This window comes from Arvicola amphibius, chromosome 6 (genome assembly GCF_903992535.2).
Source record: "Arvicola amphibius chromosome 6, mArvAmp1.2, whole genome shotgun sequence".
In the NCBI taxonomy this organism is placed as follows: domain Eukaryota; kingdom Metazoa; phylum Chordata; class Mammalia; order Rodentia; family Cricetidae; genus Arvicola; species Arvicola amphibius.
In genome coordinates this window covers 123,257,643-123,274,855 of record NC_052052.2, presented here as the reverse complement: position 1 = coordinate 123,274,855, position 17,213 = coordinate 123,257,643, and the positions used below count along the sequence as shown (strand labels likewise).

General features: G+C 40.3%; 2 protein-coding genes across 2 annotated transcripts; one reads left to right on the top strand and one right to left on the bottom strand.

Annotated features, from left to right (window-relative positions):
- Positions 1-3,968: 3,968 nt before the first annotated feature.
- Positions 3,969-14,035, top strand: LOC119817370 (histone H4). Its single transcript, XM_038334569.2, has 4 exons — positions 3,969-4,278; positions 4,766-4,793; positions 7,354-7,388; positions 13,992-14,035. Exons 1-4 carry the CDS (start codon positions 3,969-3,971, stop codon positions 14,033-14,035), a joined length of 417 nt encoding a protein of 138 aa, XP_038190497.2.
- On the bottom strand, positions 10,447-10,758 carry LOC119817373 (histone H4). Its single transcript, XM_038334573.2, has one exon. The coding sequence runs from the start codon at positions 10,756-10,758 to the stop codon at positions 10,447-10,449; it is 312 nt and encodes a 103-aa protein (XP_038190501.2).
- Positions 14,036-17,213: the final 3,178 nt, after the last annotated feature.

Genomic DNA, 17,213 nt, shown 5'->3' with positions numbered 1-17,213 from the left:
ACAGACACCTCGAGCTTCTGTTTTCCACCTGTGCTGTTACTCTTGAATCTCTGTGGGTCCCAGCCCCAGCTTACCCTCTGAGCAATTTAAACAAAGACAAATCTGCATTTCTGGCCCCTCAGGCAGGTGGGAGATTTACACAGCGAAGATATTTCGAGAGAGTTCTTTTAAGGTTACCAGTGGTTTTCTTTATAAAAAGCTGTTGCCTGGGATCATCTTGCCCACCTGGTAGAATAATGCTTTTCTCAAGAAGTGAAGGGAGTTGGGGGCGGTGGGTTGCTTTGTGGCAGGCCTGGGTTACACTGACTGTAACCCTACACTGACCCCTTGGGAGGCCTGCTTAGAGTCCTGTTCTTTGTTATGAGAATGTGCCTAACAGCTGTTGCAACTCACGATTGATCGTCTCTGTTGTTATGGAAATGAACCTAAGGGCAGTTAATCCTGGTGAATAAACAGCTCCTAGCACCTTAACTTTCACTCCTCCAGGAGGGAACTGATTAGTACACTAGGTGTCTTTAGTGTTCTTCGGAGGGGAGTGCTCTTTTTAAATTCTACCTCCTGTGAATGAATGTCTCCTAAACAAGCCTATTATTAACAAATCCTTTATAATGTCATTTCTATTATTTTGAATCTCTTCCAAACCAGCACAGCAAGCAAAAAATCAAGGGAAGAGCTACATAAAGATACTTATTTAGAGTCAGCAAAAACAAACAAACAAACAAACCAGGAATACTAACTCACCTATGACCTTATGACTACCTCGAGGACAGCTGGCCTACATGACAACTTGTCTTAACAAACCTACAGCAACAACAACAACAAAGATATAGCTATTTTGTCTCAAAGCAAATGCATTCATAAACTTTTGGTATTTCAATTCTATTACTTCAAATTTCTTCTCCATTAGTATTGTCTCTGCTTCTGCAGGAACTATATAACTTTGCTCAACGTGTTGTTGAGAGAAGATATCTTCTTGCCATCCCCATGATGTAAATATCTGATAATGAATGAGACAATACAATATGGTTTTTTAAAATGTAAAAAATAATTTTAGATATTTTTCTTTAAACTTGCCAGAAATCTTAAAACATTTTTTAATGAAGGCGCTAGAGAGATAGTTCAGCAATTAAGGACACTTGAAGCTTTTGTAGACGACCAGGGTTCATTTCCCAGAACCCACATGGTGGCTTCAAACCAACTGTTCAGTACCCCAGTGCCAGGATGCCTAATCCTCTTCTGAACTTCATAACTTTTGGGCATCAGGTATGCAGGTGTTGCAGGTGCACAAAAAATATACCAGTACAAAAAAATTTACATGAACATAATAAAGTAAAAAAATCTTATTAAACACTTAAACATGTGCCAGGCAGTGGTGACACATGCCTTTAATCTCAGCACTGGGAGGCAGAGGCAGGCAGATCTCTGTGAGTTCAAGGCCAATCTGGTCTACAAGAGTTAGTACCAGGACAGTCAGGACTACACTGAGAAACCCTGTCTCGAAAAAAAAATAATAAATAAATAAATAATAAATAAATAAATAAATAAATTTTAAAATAAAAACAAAAAACCCTTAAAAATTTTGGATGGAAACAATACAAAATGCAATAACTGTCCTATTAGAATCAAGGAGTTACTATATAAGTGATAATATTTTATTTATTATAAAGAAATCAAAAAATCAGGGCAAGTGGCCTGTTGATGCATCAGACAGTCTTTCATTCACACTGAAAATACATTCTGAGCATAAAAAAATATTTGGGCTGTCCCTATATATTAAAGCCAGCCCTGTGTTGAAATCTTTTGGCTCTCCCCAACAAGGAAACACAAAAACCATACTGTTTAGTTACGCTAAGCTTCGATTCATCTAGAACACTTACAGCGGGCACTAGTGAGTATATTAAAGTCTTTAGAAGTCTTTGGAGGATAATATTAATTAAATACCTTAACATTGTGAGCAAGAACTCTGGAAAAAAAATTTGTGCCTTCGAAGACTGACTGGATGGTTAGAAATCCTGCCATGTAGAGACACTGGAGTCAGTGATGCAGGGAAGAGACCAATTACAGTTCATCCTGGGCTCTTTAATCTCCTCGTTAGCCGTCTTGCCCAGCACGGTGTTGGTCCTAACCTTCTATGACTAACATGTGAAATAACCTTAGGGAACATATTAACTTAATAGAACCCCAATTTCCCACTAATCAAAGGGCTAAGAATGCAGTCGACTAATTTCTAAGGCCTGGCACAGGCTGTTCTCCATCTTGCAAGGATCTGATGAGTGTTGTGAGGGGACACAGGAAAGAAACTGCTGGCATGACCTCTCCATGATATGCTAAGATCTTTACTATAGAGATGAGAGAGGGAAGCACCAGCAGCGTCTTGATGAGTCCAGAGCAGAGACGGAAAGATGTAGACTGAGCACAAGCAGAGCTAGGAAAGAGGGGAGTAGTAGAGAACAGTGGAGATACCGAGGTAGCCAGAGATGGACACTAGAGCACAGGCAGAGAGAGTAGGAGAAAATGAGAGAGGGGGGAGCGGGGGGAGCTAGGTTGAGAGAAGGATCTGAGCCACAGGGAATTTAGGGTAAAGGAGGAGGTGAGAGGGCTGAAAAGCTAGTGGAGACTTTGAAATGTCTGCCATGGACTTCTGATACTGTGAGAGCCTGAAGGCCAACATGGGAGTCCATATGCAGCCAGAGGTAGCCAGAGATCACTTCTGCCCTAGGAAAGGAAAGAGACTTCTTTGGGCAGATGGATACCAGCCTGGCGAGTTCCTGAGGAATATGACTTTTCTCTAACCGCTAGAAATCCTGTAATTCAGGCTGAGCTCATTTCTGGATCTATAGACTGCCTGCCTTTTGGAGCTTTGGGAAAATGAGTTTATTGTAGACTTGAAAATGACCTCACATAAAAACAATTTTTAAAATGCCTTGAATTATGATTTTCTTATTTCTGTTACTATAGGAAGGTTCATGTTACTATAAAAAGGGTACTATGTTGTAGAAAGAGTTACTTACTTGAACATGGAATTTGGGGTAACTGAAATCTGTGTCTCTGGGGCCACGGTTACTCATATTTGGCTCCGGAATAAAGGATGTTATCTCCCTTTGATGAAAAAAGTATTTTTTTTTATCTTTCACTTATCACAAATGCCCATCCTCTCGGGTAAAGCATTTGAATTTCATATTATGGTCAGAAGTATGTATTTTATATACGAAAACATTCCATCAGCATGGTTTGGTTAAATGTGTGAGCTTTGTTAAATGCATGAGATTTCTTAAAATGTATGCCCAGATAGTTATGTTGAAATATTAACTATACAAAAAAGTTTTAAATTTTTTTCTCCACACCATTTTAAACTATTTCACGGTACAGTCCCTCTGCCAAGAAATACTGATAAAATTAAAAGTAGTGGTAGTATTCAATGTGGGTCTGAAAAGAGAAAATGCATATTTCTTATGTATTTCGTGAATTTCTTTGCAATTGGTTAAAATTTTTCTATAAGCGCTTAAGAAATAAGCAGACATGACCATTTAGAAACTTTAGCTAGAGGAAATTATTTGAAATGTAGTCACGGTAGAGAAGGAACACAAGCGGTATGCGCCTTAGAAAGTGTGCACTACCCGCCAGAGCTCCTAAGCAGCTGCCTGCGGTGCTCTCTCTGGACCGGGTTGTTAGGGGCCGCTCAGCTTTTCGTATTTTGCACAAAGTCAGTGTATTGCTTGTGCGCTCGATTCTTCAACCTTAAAACAGGATAAGGAGTTAGTACCATAAGAAAGCACAGACAAGGAAACAAAAGCGCCTTTCTTCATTTTTTTTTTTTTCTTAAGCCTTCCCCTCCCCCCACAGCGGCGGGCGCAACTTCCCGCCTCCTCCCTCAGGTTCTCAGTTCGGTCCGCCGCCTGCTCTATAAAAGCCGGTGCTCGGCGGCCGTCTCAGTGTTTCAGCTCTCATCTCCTCCTCGGCATGCAAGCATGTCTGGTCGCGGCAAGGGCGGGAAAGGCCTGGGCAAAGGCGGCGCCAAGCGCCACCGCAAGGTCCTGCGCGACAACATCCAGGGCATCACCAAGCCCGCCATCCGCCGCCTGGCCCGGCGCGGGGGAGTCAAGCGCATCTCCGGCCTCATCTACGAGGAGACCCGCGGGGTGCTGAAGGTGTTCCTGGAGAACGTGATCCGCGACGCGGTCACCTACACGGAGCACGCCAAGCGCAAGACCGTCACCGCCATGGACGTGGTCTACGCGCTCAAGCGCCAGGGCCGCACTCTCTATGGCTTCGGCGGCTGAGCTATCTTTTGTCCATTTCTTTCCAAAGGTCCTTTTCAGGGCCACCACATACTCTTTAAGGAGCTTAAACGCTACGTTATATTTAGGAATACAGTCATCTGAGTTGCCTACGAGGCTAGGAGCCGACTGGTATGAATCTGTCCAATCAAAGCATAGCTGTCTATGCTCTTCATTTGCATGCCATTTTTCAGGGTGCTGTCGGCAGGATCTCTTTGGAATCAAGTGGTTGTCGAAGCACTTACATTGATGCCCTTGTTTAGAATTTTTCCATTTGCAGTTCCTCGCTCTTTCACAGCTTCCAGCCTCTTATAATTTGAGGTTGCTCTGACTTTACACATCTCTGCAATGACACTTCCTGGTGACTGAAAGTTGCCACCTTAGGGGACTGAGCTGCTAAATTAAGAATTTTTTTTCTTGTAAACTTAAGCATCACCTAAGCAAAATTAATCGATCAAGAGTCTGTTGTGCCCAGTTTACGACCCCCAGGGAAAGACCACCAGAGAGGCCCAGACTGTAATAAGCCAGGTACAATCAGCATAATACAAACGTTTAAAACTCACCTCCATCCCCGTTACTACCTCTGTAAGCTTTTAAAGGCCTAACTACAAAGAGAATCTTTGAAGATGCTTTGGCACGGGTACAAGGACTTTTGCTCCCTTCCATTTTGTTAAGTCAGGTTTTTTCTTGTTTTTAGAGCAAGGCCACTGTTCTTGAGTTAGGCCATTTTTATCAGCCTGTACCAGGTGGCTGGCTGGGCTGAGCTAAGTGACCTTGTGCTCGGAATCTCTTAGGTAGGAGAGGGGACGGCCACTATTATCTTCCTAGGAAAACATTCTGCTAGGAAATTTTTTCTTGCCCCTTTGAGAATAAGGGGTGAGGGTCCCACAGAGTCAACAGCTAAAACTATACAGTTAGTATACATTCTCAACTAATGCTTCAACTTTCAGAGTTTTAAGCATCAAATGTGTTTATGCCCTAATCCCTCTGAGTACAAAAGTCCAGGACAGAAATAGCACTAGGAAAATAATTAGTTTTAAATAACTTGTCCAATACCTGCACTCATTCTTTATTCTGTTATACATGTCCTTTCTTGTTCTCTTCGTATTAATGAATGTTCTTGTACACTTATGTACATTAGTTTACATATATTTTTTCGCTAGATTCCCCATTTGAGAGCATGTGGTTTTTTTTCTGAGATTGTGTCCTTGCTTAATATATATTTCATAATTACATTATAATTTCATCTATTTTACTGCATTTTCTGACTTCATTTTTCTCTAGAGCTGAATAATATTCAAGTTTAGTGACTTATATACTGAATTTTCATTATCCGTTCCTCTGTGGTAGACAATGTGGTTGACTCCAATTCTTTGTCATAGCGAATGAAGCAGCAATGAACATCGGGGTATAAATATCTCTATGGGATGTATGGCATTCCCTGAGTATATGCTCAGATATGAAACAGCTTCAGCATATTTTTTTTTGAGAAATCTCCAAACTGATTTCCACAGTGGCTGTATTTATTTGCACCTCCACCAATAGTGAACAGGGTTTCTTACACATCATCGCTAACATTTCTTGATGATTGCCATCCTTAGTGAAATGGTATTTCAAAGTAGTTTTAATTTGTGTATTCCTGATGTCTGATTATTATTGGCCATCTGTATTTAAATTTCTTTTAACTATTCAATTTATTTACTGATTGGAAGTTTCATTTTCGGGTATTTAATTCCTGTGATTTTTTTGTAAATTTTGGATATAATCTCTGGCCCGAAATGTAGCAGGCAGATTTGATCCCATTTTGTAGGTTATCATTTGATGTTCTTATAGTGGTCTATTATTTTTATTTTAATAAATTAATCTTGCCTGAAGACCAGAGGCAAAGCTCCAGCCACTGGAGGCTAGGTAATGGTGACACACACCTTTAATCCCAGGAACTGGGAGACAGAGGCGTGTGGATCTCTGTGAGGTCAAGGCCACCCTAGGCTACAAAAGATCAACTCAGAAACAAACCCAGGTGGTGGTACCTCACCTTTAATCCCAGTACTACAGGGAATATACAATAGGAGAAGAGAGAGGCTTAGTCTAATTGGTTTTCGGTCACCCAGCCTTAATAGAAGTAAGACTTCTCTAGTGGCTTGGCTGACTTGCTTTTCTGGTCTTCAGGCAAGATTTATTTATTAAAATACAAGTAATATATTGCTTATTTTGCTATACAGAAATTTTTATTTTCATGTTGTTCCACCTGTTGATACTTGGCTTCAGTTCCTGTGTTGTTTGTGTTTTAAGAATTCTTCCTCCTACATACCCTGAAGGGTCTCCTCTGTGTCTTTGTATAAAAGTTTAAATGCTTTAGATTTTTGATCCATTCTGAGATGATTGTGTACAAGATGAAAGTTATAAATTTGCTTGTTAACTGCTTGATCTGTTCCAAAGTGTGTTTTCCCCTTTGTCAAAACTTTGTTGGGCAAAGATTTGTCTTTTTGTTTCAAGGTCCTCTCTTCTGTTTCGTAGGTCTGTCTACTTGTTTCTTCTTATGCTACAGCTCTGTTGTATGATGCGGTCAGGTACGGCCTCCAGCACTGTGCTTACTCATTAGAATTCCTATGGCTCTCTTCATGATTTTATATGAATTAGTTACATTTTCTCCTAAACCTGTGAAATGTGACTTGAACATTTCCATAAGTATTGCATTAATTCTGTATATTAATTTTGCTACTTTGCTAATTTGTATTTGCAATGTTATTTCTGTTATTCAGGAACATGGGATTTTTTTTCATTTTCTAGCATCTTCTGTTGCTATATTTTAGGTGAGAAACCTACACACCATCATACGTATAAGGACAAATTAGTGTTCTTTATTTTCGGCCAGCCACCAAAGGGTGGGCCAGAGCATAAGAATGTCTCTTGGTGCTGAAACTCAAGGAAACTGTGTTTTTAAAAGCACAACAGACCACAATTACGTCATTCTTAGCAGAGGGTCAAAGCAGCCTTATCTCTGTTTTTCCTCAACATAGTAGTTATTTCAGATACGACAAAATAATTTTGATATATATTTTATCATTTATTTTAGTTTATTTTTAATCTGTACAATCATTAATGATTTTAGTTAATACATGTGGACAACGGTCAGGGTCATTGACAATGCAAATGTGTCCCCAAGACAGACAAGGCCATTGTAGGGCTAGAGCGCTGAGACGTGTCTACACACACAGACAGAAACTGGAGTCGGAACAAGATGGGCTAATCTTAGATACGTCACTGTGGTTTTCCTTTCTCAGTATCTGGAAGCTCTTGTTGCAGAGCTTTAGAAATTCTTTTTTTTTTTTTTTTTTTGGTTGGATATATTCATGAATTATTTATTGGGGGTGTTTTGAATGGAGTGATTTTCCTGACTAGTTTCTGGGAAGCTCAACTGTGTGTCACATGAAAACCACTGCTTTGTTTTTGTTTTTATTCTTATATGCTGCGATGTTTCTATGTCTGTCTAGATGAAGTCCGTGGGGTTTCTAACAGACTTCATGAGATCTTTTAAGAACACTATCATCTTTAAATAAGGGTAGTTGACTTCCTTGCTTTCTGGTTTTACCCCTTGTATGCCTTTCTCTTGTCTGCTTGCTAAAGATAAGACATTCAGGACTGCATGGACTATGGGCGGGGAGAACCGTCACACTCTGTCTGTTCCTGCTTTCAGAGGAAATGCTCCCAATTTGTTTCCATTTAATACAGTGCTGGCTATAAATTTGTTGTAGATAGTATTTATTATTTTGAGGTACCTTTTATCTATTCCTAAGGCCTCCTGAACTTTTATCAGGAAGGAATGTTAAACTTTATCAAATGCTTTTTTAGAGTCATTTGTAATAATTATGTGGATTCTGCTCATGAATTTGTTTCCATTTCTTTTTTTAAATTTAATATTCCCTCAATATCCTATAAAGGTTTATTATATACCTGTGATATGTAATATCTCAAATCAACTCTCCGTTGATTCATTAAATATCTTTGTTGGATCCTAGAGTCCAAACACCGAGGAGGAGTCGCCTCCAGAGACCAGCCCTCACACCACAGCTGATGTAAAAGCATGAGGATTTTATTAATTCTGTCATGACAGGGTCCCCCAGCATTCGGGGAGCCGAGAGACCCCGAATAGCTGGTACAAGCTACTTTTAAAGAAAAAGCCATAGAAGCAAGGGGGTGTCTGGGGGTTGTTCTTTGAATATTATGATTGGCTTACTCAAAAGGGCAATTACCAATAATTGACTAGAGAGCAATAACCAGATCAGATGAGGTAAGAGGTCACTTTGACCCCGTTTCCCAGGGGCTGAGTCAAAACATACGTGTGTGGGTAATTGTTCAGGAACTGAGTCAACATCTTAAAGGTTATCTTGCCCCAATTTCTGGACAATATTCACAAAGAGTCAGGGAAATGGAACGTTCCCAACATTTCAGTAGCTGTTAGGTTCTTGGTTCCCAGGGGGGAAGGGGCAAGCATTACTGCTGAGATGGAGAGAGCTCAGAATTTGCCATAAATGGCTTCAGAATTATCTAAGTAAAAAGATGAAGTTTAGTTTTATAAAATTTAATTCAAAAGTAATCTTATAGCTATAATTTTAACAGTTTTCTTATGGATCCATTAGTAATACTTTTGGTTATTACTTTTTCCAGTTCAAGGATATACTTTGAAAACAGAAGTTTATAAAGTGTTATAGTAGATGGTTTTGAAGTTTACTAAGCAGAGAGAACACATTACATTGTTTCCTCATTTTATAGAAGACACACTTTATGTAGGGAAATAGTCATACAACTGAGAACAAGTAATTTACCTTTTGATAATTTTATCACTGAAACAGAACAATATATATCTATTATATATAATAGATTATATATGATATATATATATATATATATATATATATATATGATACCATATCATTACACATCTGTTCCAGGGGTGGATGATACTTGGAAAAATTCATAGTATTGGTATCCTGGCATTTTAAAAATGTCTCCCTGGTACTATTTGAAATTACTTAGTTCTGATACTAAGAAACAAATATGATAAATAAAACAATAAAGAATAAGTTGTGCAGTTGTGTTAATGTGTTTAAAGGGATACTCAAGAGATTAATAGTACTTGTGAAGTAGTATTTAAACATGAAAAACATGAATGCTAAATTCATGTGTACTAAATATACTTGGTATATGGTCTGCGCAAATTCAGTCACACAGTGATAATATCCATTCTAGATCTGTCCTTTTATCCACCAAAACACAAATAAAACTTGAAAAGTATTCTAGAGGTTTGTGTTGAGCCACTGCTGTGGCTGGGTTTGTCTCCCAACTTAAAGGGGAAGTGACTGGTTTTTTTTTTTTTTTTATTCCTCCCAACTTAATAAAGGGGAAATAAGTTATTTGCCTAGTTGCCTTCCTCTTCCAACTGGGACCTTTGTCTTTATAGCCAGTGAAGAAGCCTGATGCAGCAGTAAGAAAAATAAGCCAGAGGTGGTGCTGTCTGCTGTAATTCAGACACTCCAGAGATGGAATCAGGAAAATCAGCCAGGAGTTCAATGCTGGCTTTGGCTACAAAGTTAGTTCGAGCCTAGCTGGTGGTATGTGAGACCCCATCTCAAAAATAAACAATTAAAAAAAAATTCCCCTTGCTCCATTTCTTTCCCTTTGCTTTAGAACTTGAATTATTTTTTATAATTGTTTTATAGCCTTTGAAATACCTGGGTAAAAAAATTTCATACATGTGTACACATGAAAGCGAGCCAGAAGAGATAAAATGGGAGTTGAACTCAAGAAAATGTTAAAACACCGAGCAATCTAAGAGTTAATATTTTACACTCAAATCCTATCAAAGTTATTGCATAAAACTGGGAAGTTTAGTGAGACAAATAAATTTTTAATTGCTGCGACGCTGTTTTAGTTGACAATTCATTTTCAATAAGGATTAGGAAGCTAGTAATCGTAATTCCTTAAGCTATTAAAATTGGACGGTTTAACTACAGAAAGAAAAAAAGCAAAGGTCTACACAGGAAACCTAACTAAGGCGTGAACTCCTGGCCGTAAACTTGGGCAATGTTGTAGCTCTTTAAGAGGATCGAGTGGGTGGCCCTGAAAAGGGCCTTTAAATAAGCAAGACTGTAGTAGAGAATGAAACACCTTAACCTCCGAAGCCGTAGAGGGTGCGGCCCTGGCGCTTGAGCGCGTAGACCACGTCCATGGCGGTGACGGTCTTGCGCTTGGCGTGCTCCGTGTAGGTGACCGCGTCGCGGATCACGTTCTCCAGGAACACCTTCAGCACCCCGCGGGTCTCCTCGTAGATGAGGCCGGAGATGCGCTTGACTCCGCCGCGCCGGGCCAGGCGGCGGATGGCGGGCTTGGTGATGCCCTGGATGTTGTCGCGCAGGACCTTGCGGTGGCGCTTGGCGCCGCCTTTGCCCAGGCCTTTCCCGCCCTTGCCGCGACCAGACATGCTTGCGTGCCGAAGAGGAGATGAGAGCTGAAACACTGAGACGGCCGCCGAGCACCGGCTTTTATAGAGCAGGCGGCGGACCGAACTGAGAACCTGAGGGAGGAGGCGGGAAGTTGCGCCCGCCGCTGTGGGGGGAGGGGAAGGCTTAAGAAAAAAAAAAAATGAAGAAAGGCGCTTTTGTTTCCTTGTCTGTGCTTTCTTATGGTACTAACTCCTTATCCTGTTTTAAGGTTGAAGAATCGAGCGCACAAGCAATACACTGACTTTGTGCAAAATACGAAAAGCTGAGCGGCCCCTAACAACCCGGTCCAGAGAGAGCACCGCAGGCAGCTGCTTAGGAGCTCTGGCGGGTAGTGCACACTTTCTAAGGCGCATACCGCTTGTGTTCCTTCTCTACCGTGACTACATTTCAAATAATTTCCTCTAGCTAAAGTTTCTAAATGGTCATGTCTGCTTATTTCTTAAGCGCTTATAGAAAAATTTTAACCAATTGCAAAGAAATTCACGAAATACATAAGAAATATGCATTTTCTCTTTTCAGACCCACATTGAATACTACCACTACTTTTAATTTTATCAGTATTTCTTGGCAGAGGGACTGTACCGTGAAATAGTTTAAAATGGTGTGGAGAAAAAAATTTAAAACTTTTTTGTATAGTTAATATTTCAACATAACTATCTGGGCATACATTTTAAGAAATCTCATGCATTTAACAAAGCTCACACATTTAACCAAACCATGCTGATGGAATGTTTTCGTATATAAAATACATACTTCTGACCATAATATGAAATTCAAATGCTTTACCCGAGAGAATGGGCATTTGTGATAAGTGAAAGATAAAAAAAAAATACTTTTTTCATCAAAGGGAGATAACATCCTTTATTCCGGAGCCAAATATGAGTAACCGTGGCCCCAGAGACACAGACTTCAGTTACCCCAAATTCCATGTTCAAGTAAGTAACTCTTTCTACAACATAGTACCCTTTTTATAGTAACATGAACCTTCCTATAGTAACAGAAATAAGAAAATCATAATTCAAGGCATTTTAAAAATTGTTTTTATGTGAGGTCATTTTCAAGTCTAAAATAAACTCATTTTCCCAAAGCTCCAAAAGGCAGGCAGTCTATAGATCCAGAAATGAGCTCAGCCTGAATTACAGGATTTCTGGCGGTTAGAGAAAAGTCATATTCCTCAGGAACTCGCCAGGCTGGTATCCATCTGCCCAAAGGAGTCTCTTTCCTTTCCTAGGGCAGAAGTGATCTCTGGCTACCTCTGGCTGCATATGGACTCCCATGTTGGCCTTCAGGCTCTCACAGTATCAGAAGTCCATGGCAGACATTTCAAAGTCTCCACTAGCTTTTCAGCCCTCTCACCTCCTCCTTTACCCTAAATTCCCTGTGGCTCAGATCCTTCTCTCAACCTAGCTCCCCCCGCTCCCCCCTCTCTCATTTTCTCCTACTCTCTCTGCCTGTGCTCTAGTGTCCGTCTCTGGCTACCTCGGTATCTCCACTGTTCTCTACTACTCCCCTCTTTCCTAGCTCTGCTTGTGCTCAGTCTACACCTTTCCGTCTCTGCTCTGGACTCATCAAGACGCTGCTGGTGCTTCCCTCTCTCATCACTATAGTAAAGATCTTAGCATATCACGGAGAGGTCATGCCAGCAGTTTCTTTCCTGTGTCCCCCTCACAACACTCATCAGATCCTTGGCAAGATGGAGAACAGCCTGTGCCAGGCCTTAGAAATTAGTCGACTGCATTCTTAGCCCTTTGATTAGTGGGAAATTGGGGTTCTATTAAGTTAATATGTTCCCTAAGGTTATTTCACATGTTAGTCATAGAAGGTTAGGTCCAACACCGTGCTGGGCAAGACGGCTAACGAGGAGATTAAAGAGCCCAGGATGAACTGTAATTGGTCTCTTCCCTGCATCACTGACTCCAGTGTCTCTACATGGCAGGATTTCTAACCATCCAGTCAGTCTTCGAAGGCACAAATTTTTTTTTCCAGAGTTCTTGCTCACAATGTTAAGGTATTTAATTAATATTATCCTCCAAAGACTTCTAAAGACTTTAATATACTCACTAGTGCCCGCTGTAAGTGTTCTAGATAAATCGAAGCTTAGCGTAAGTAAACAGTATAGTTTTTGTGTTTCCTTGTTGGGGAGAGCCAAAAGATTTCAACACAGGGCTGGCTTTAATATATAGGGACAGCCCAAATATTTTTTTATGCTCAGAATGTATTTTCAGTGTGAATGAAAGACTGTCTGATGCATCAACAGGCCACTTGCCCTGATTTTTTGATTTCTTTATAATAAATAAAATATTATCACTTATATAGTAACTCCTTGATTCTAATAGGACAGTTATTGCATTTTGTATTGTTTCCATCCAAAATTTTTAAGGGTTTTTTGTTTTTATTTTAAAATTTATTTATTTATTTATTTATTATTTATTTATTTATTATTTTTTTTTTTCGAGACAGGGTTTCTCAGTGTAGTCCTGACTGTCCTGGTACTAACTCTTGTAGACCAGATTGGCCTTAAACTCACAGAGATCTGCCTGCCTCTGCCTCCCAGTGCTGAGATTAAAGGCATGTGTCACCACTGCCTGGCACATGTTTAAGTGTTTAATAAGATTTTTTTACTTTATTATGTTCATGTAAATTTTTTTGTACTGGTATATTTTTTGTGCGCCTGCAACACCTGCATACCTGATGCCCAAAAGTTATGAAGTTCAGAAGAGGATTAGGCATCCTGGCACTGGGGTACTGAACAGTTGGTTTGAAGCCAAGATGTGGGTTCTGGGAAATGAACCCTGGTCGTCTACAAAAGCTTCAAGTGTCCTTAATTGCTGAACTATCTCTCTAGCTCCTTCATTAAAAAATGTTTTAAGATTTCTGGCAAGTTTAAAGAAAAATATCTAAAATTATTTTTTACATTTTAAAAAAACCATACTGTATTGTCTCATTCATTATCAGATATTTACATCATGGGGATGGCAAGAAGATATCTTCTCTCAACAACACGTTGAGCAAAGTTATATAGTTCCTGCAGAAGCAGAGACAATACTAATGGAGAAGAAATTTGAAGTAATAGAATTGAAATACCAAAAGTTTATGAATGCATTTGCTTTGAGACAAAATAGCTATATCTTTGTTGTTGTTGTTGCTGTAGGTTTGTTAAGACAAGTTGTCATGTAGGCCAGCTGTCCTCGAGGTAGTCATAAGGTCATAGGTGAGTTAGTATTCCTGGTTTGTTTGTTTGTTTGTTTTTGCTGACTCTAAATAAGTATCTTTATGTAGCTCTTCCCTTGATTTTATGCTTGCTGTGCTGGTTTGGAAGAGATTCAAAATAATAGAAATGACATTATAAAGGATTTGTTAATAATAGGCTTGTTTAGGAGACATTCATTCACACGAGGTAGAATTTAAAAAGAGCACTCCCCTCCGAAGAACACTAAAGACACCTAGTGTACTAATCAGTTCCCTCCTGGAGGAGTGAAAGTTAAGGTGCTAGGAGCTGTTTATTCACCAGGATTAACTGCCCTTAGGTTCATTTCCATAACAGAGACAATCGTGAGTTGCAACAGCTGTTAGGCACATTCTCATAACAAAGAACAGGACTCTAAGCAGGCCTCCCAAAGGGTCAGTGTAGGGTTACAGTCAGTGTAACCCAGGCCTGCCACAAAGCAACCCACCACCCCCAACTCCCTTCACTTCTTGAGAAAAGCATTATTCTACCAGGTGGGCAAGATGATCCCAGGCAACAGCTTTTTATAAAGAAAACCACTGGTAACCTTAAAAGAACTCTCTCGAAATATCTTCGCTGTGTAAATCTCCCACCTGCCTGAGGGGCCAGAAATGCAGATTTGTCTTTGTTTAAATTGCTCAGAGGGTAAGCTGGGGCTGGGACCCACAGAGATTCAAGAGTAACAGCACAGGTGGAAAACAGAAGCTCGAGGTGTCTGTAAGTTAGTGAAATCTTCTATTCAAGGCAAGCTCCTCCTGGGGAAGCAGTCAGAGCCGGATAAACACCCTCATATAAGAGCCTTTACCCCCAAAGTGTGCAGAGTGATTCTTCACTGCGAAGGCCTATTACTCCTCTAACAAAACACTTCGGAACATAGTAGATCAGAGCAGGAAGGCTGGCTGCTCAACCGGCCTGCCATGTGGGAAGTGTGGCTTAATATAGGCTTTCGTGCTAATCAGCATGGCCCCAGCTTTCCCGGGTTTGATACTGGGGAAGCTCGGGTTTCCTTTCAAGTTCTTGGTCTCATTAATAAAACAATTTTAAAACAGACTTGGGATGAAGGTCTAGGATAATTGTACTAAACTTTTGTGTGACATCAAGCCTTCTGTAACAAATATTCAAGGATTCAGGGAAAACGTCCCTTCTTTTTCTCCAGAATTTGCAGTAACACACAGTTGTGTATTAGTGGAATTAGAGAACAAAGGTGTGGGGATGAACTAATGGGAAACCTCAGCCCGGACTTTCTGTTCATAATCTTTTCTGCTATTCCGTATGGCGTTTCTTTCCCCAGGTGTAAAACTGCATTATACAGTAAAAGTGCAGCTGACAGATCCCTAGACCAACTCAGAGAAGCAGTGAGAAGCCCAATTTGCAGACCTTCCGGAAACCTGCCTTTTGAATAGTCATTGTTGATTCCGTAGAAGTCTTGTGAGGCCAAGGCTTTTCTCCCTCCCATGATAGGATTCATACCGAAATATCCTAGTAGTGTATAAATCATTCCCTAATTATGATTTTCCCTGTACCAGCAGCAGGATGATCTTTTTCCCATACTGTGGAGCCCTGGTGTGAAAGCACCACACAGCCAAACCTTATTGACAAGACTTCTGACAAGGAAGGGACCCCTGCTATGGACCACATGCGAACCTCAAAGGGACAGACATTGAGCAGGGGAGACAGTCTGCCCTTACTGATACGCAAATCTGGACAGTTCTAAAATCTACAACAGCCAACTCGGGAGAGTATAATCTACTGGTCTTCGCTCTGCCCTAACAAACGACTAAGATTCTGTACTTTCCTCCACCTCAGGTTCATTGGCACAAGGTCTTAGTCTAGAAAATGAACTGTGCCTTTAGCCCTAGAAAAATAAGACAAAGGCTTAGCTCTCTAAACCAGCCCCAGAGAAAGGAATTCCTTCTCACCTGGGTGCCCCCGCAGCACCCCGACTGCAACCCGGAACAGAAGTGCTCAGAAAGAGCAACAACACCGTCGCATTTTTCTCTACAGTTATTAATCGCAAACTTCTAGCTTAACTTGTCACCGTAAGAAATGTAGTTAGTACACCGCCTCCACCCCCGTTTCTCTCTTTGGAATTCTGTACTGATTTAATCCACCCAACCTTTCTGAGAATGTAATAAGACAACCGCACATCCTTTATCCACCTTATTAGGCCTAAGAAATGCATGCTTGGTATCATTGTCATTTAGTTGAGAATTGTTAGCTGTGTCTGTGTGGGTATACAAACTGGAAACCTTGTGGGTTCAAGAGGGACATCAAGAGAACATGAAACGGAACAGCAAGAACCATCAAGGAGACCACTGAGAGAGCATTGAAGAGAGCATAGGAAGAATACATAGAGCATGAAGGAAAGATTTATGTGAGCTAATTTACTTTGTTTACCCGCAGACCTTTTTAGTCAGTTTTTCCCTGCTATAGTGGTTGGTCCTTCTGAATCCCGAGTGGTTTATGGGATGGTATCCTCAACATAAACCTCGATCTAAAACAGGATTTCTCTGGGGTCAGCTTCTTAAGGTCTCCTATCAGACAAACCGGTCTTTCTGGCCAGCTAATCCTCAGAGAGGGATGGTGTTGAGGACACAGGACACCATTGACACTTAGTCAGGCTTTCAAGGAGCAACTGCCTTGAACTCAGAAAAGGCTAATTCAGTAATCACTCATTTATTAGAAGTTATGGCCATCATGGGTATTCCTACACAAATAAAGACAGACAATGGTCCAGCGTATGTATCTAAGAAAATGAAATGTTTTTTGCTTATTATAATATAAAACATATTACAGATATACCAAATAATCAATCCTACAGGTCAGGCAGTTATACAAAGGTCAAACTGAACTATTAAGGATATGCTAAACAAACAAAAAGGAATGCAAAATACCCCCAGAAATAGATTGTATAATGCTTTATTGACCTTGAATTTTCTTAACACTAATGAGAAAGTAACAACAGCAGCAGACAGGCATTGGATGATAGAAAAAAACTTCTAAGTTAAATCAGCTGGTGTATTTCAAGAATGTGCTGACCTCACAATGGAAGCCAGGAGATGTGCTATGTTGGGGAAGGGGTTTCATTCTTGTTTCCATGGGGGGGATATCTGTGAATATCATCAAAATTAATAAGGATTTATTTTCAAAAAGAAAAACCTCTTAAGAAAGAAAAATGACAGCTCATCCACAGAGGTGACAACCATA

Coding starts and splice junctions, on each gene's coding strand:
- LOC119817370 (XM_038334569.2), top strand. CDS start 3,969: ATGTCTGGTCGCGGCAAGGGCGGGAAAGGCCTGGGCAAAGGCGGCGCC. Junction 4,279..4,765: donor TCTCTATGGCTTCGGCGGCT/GAGCTATCTTTT, acceptor TTACGACCCCCA/GGGAAAGACCACCAGAGAGG. Junction 4,794..7,353: donor CCACCAGAGAGGCCCAGACT/GTAATAAGCCAG, acceptor CATTTATTTTAG/TTTATTTTTAATCTGTACAA.
- LOC119817373 (XM_038334573.2), bottom strand. CDS start 10,758: ATGTCTGGTCGCGGCAAGGGCGGGAAAGGCCTGGGCAAAGGCGGCGCC.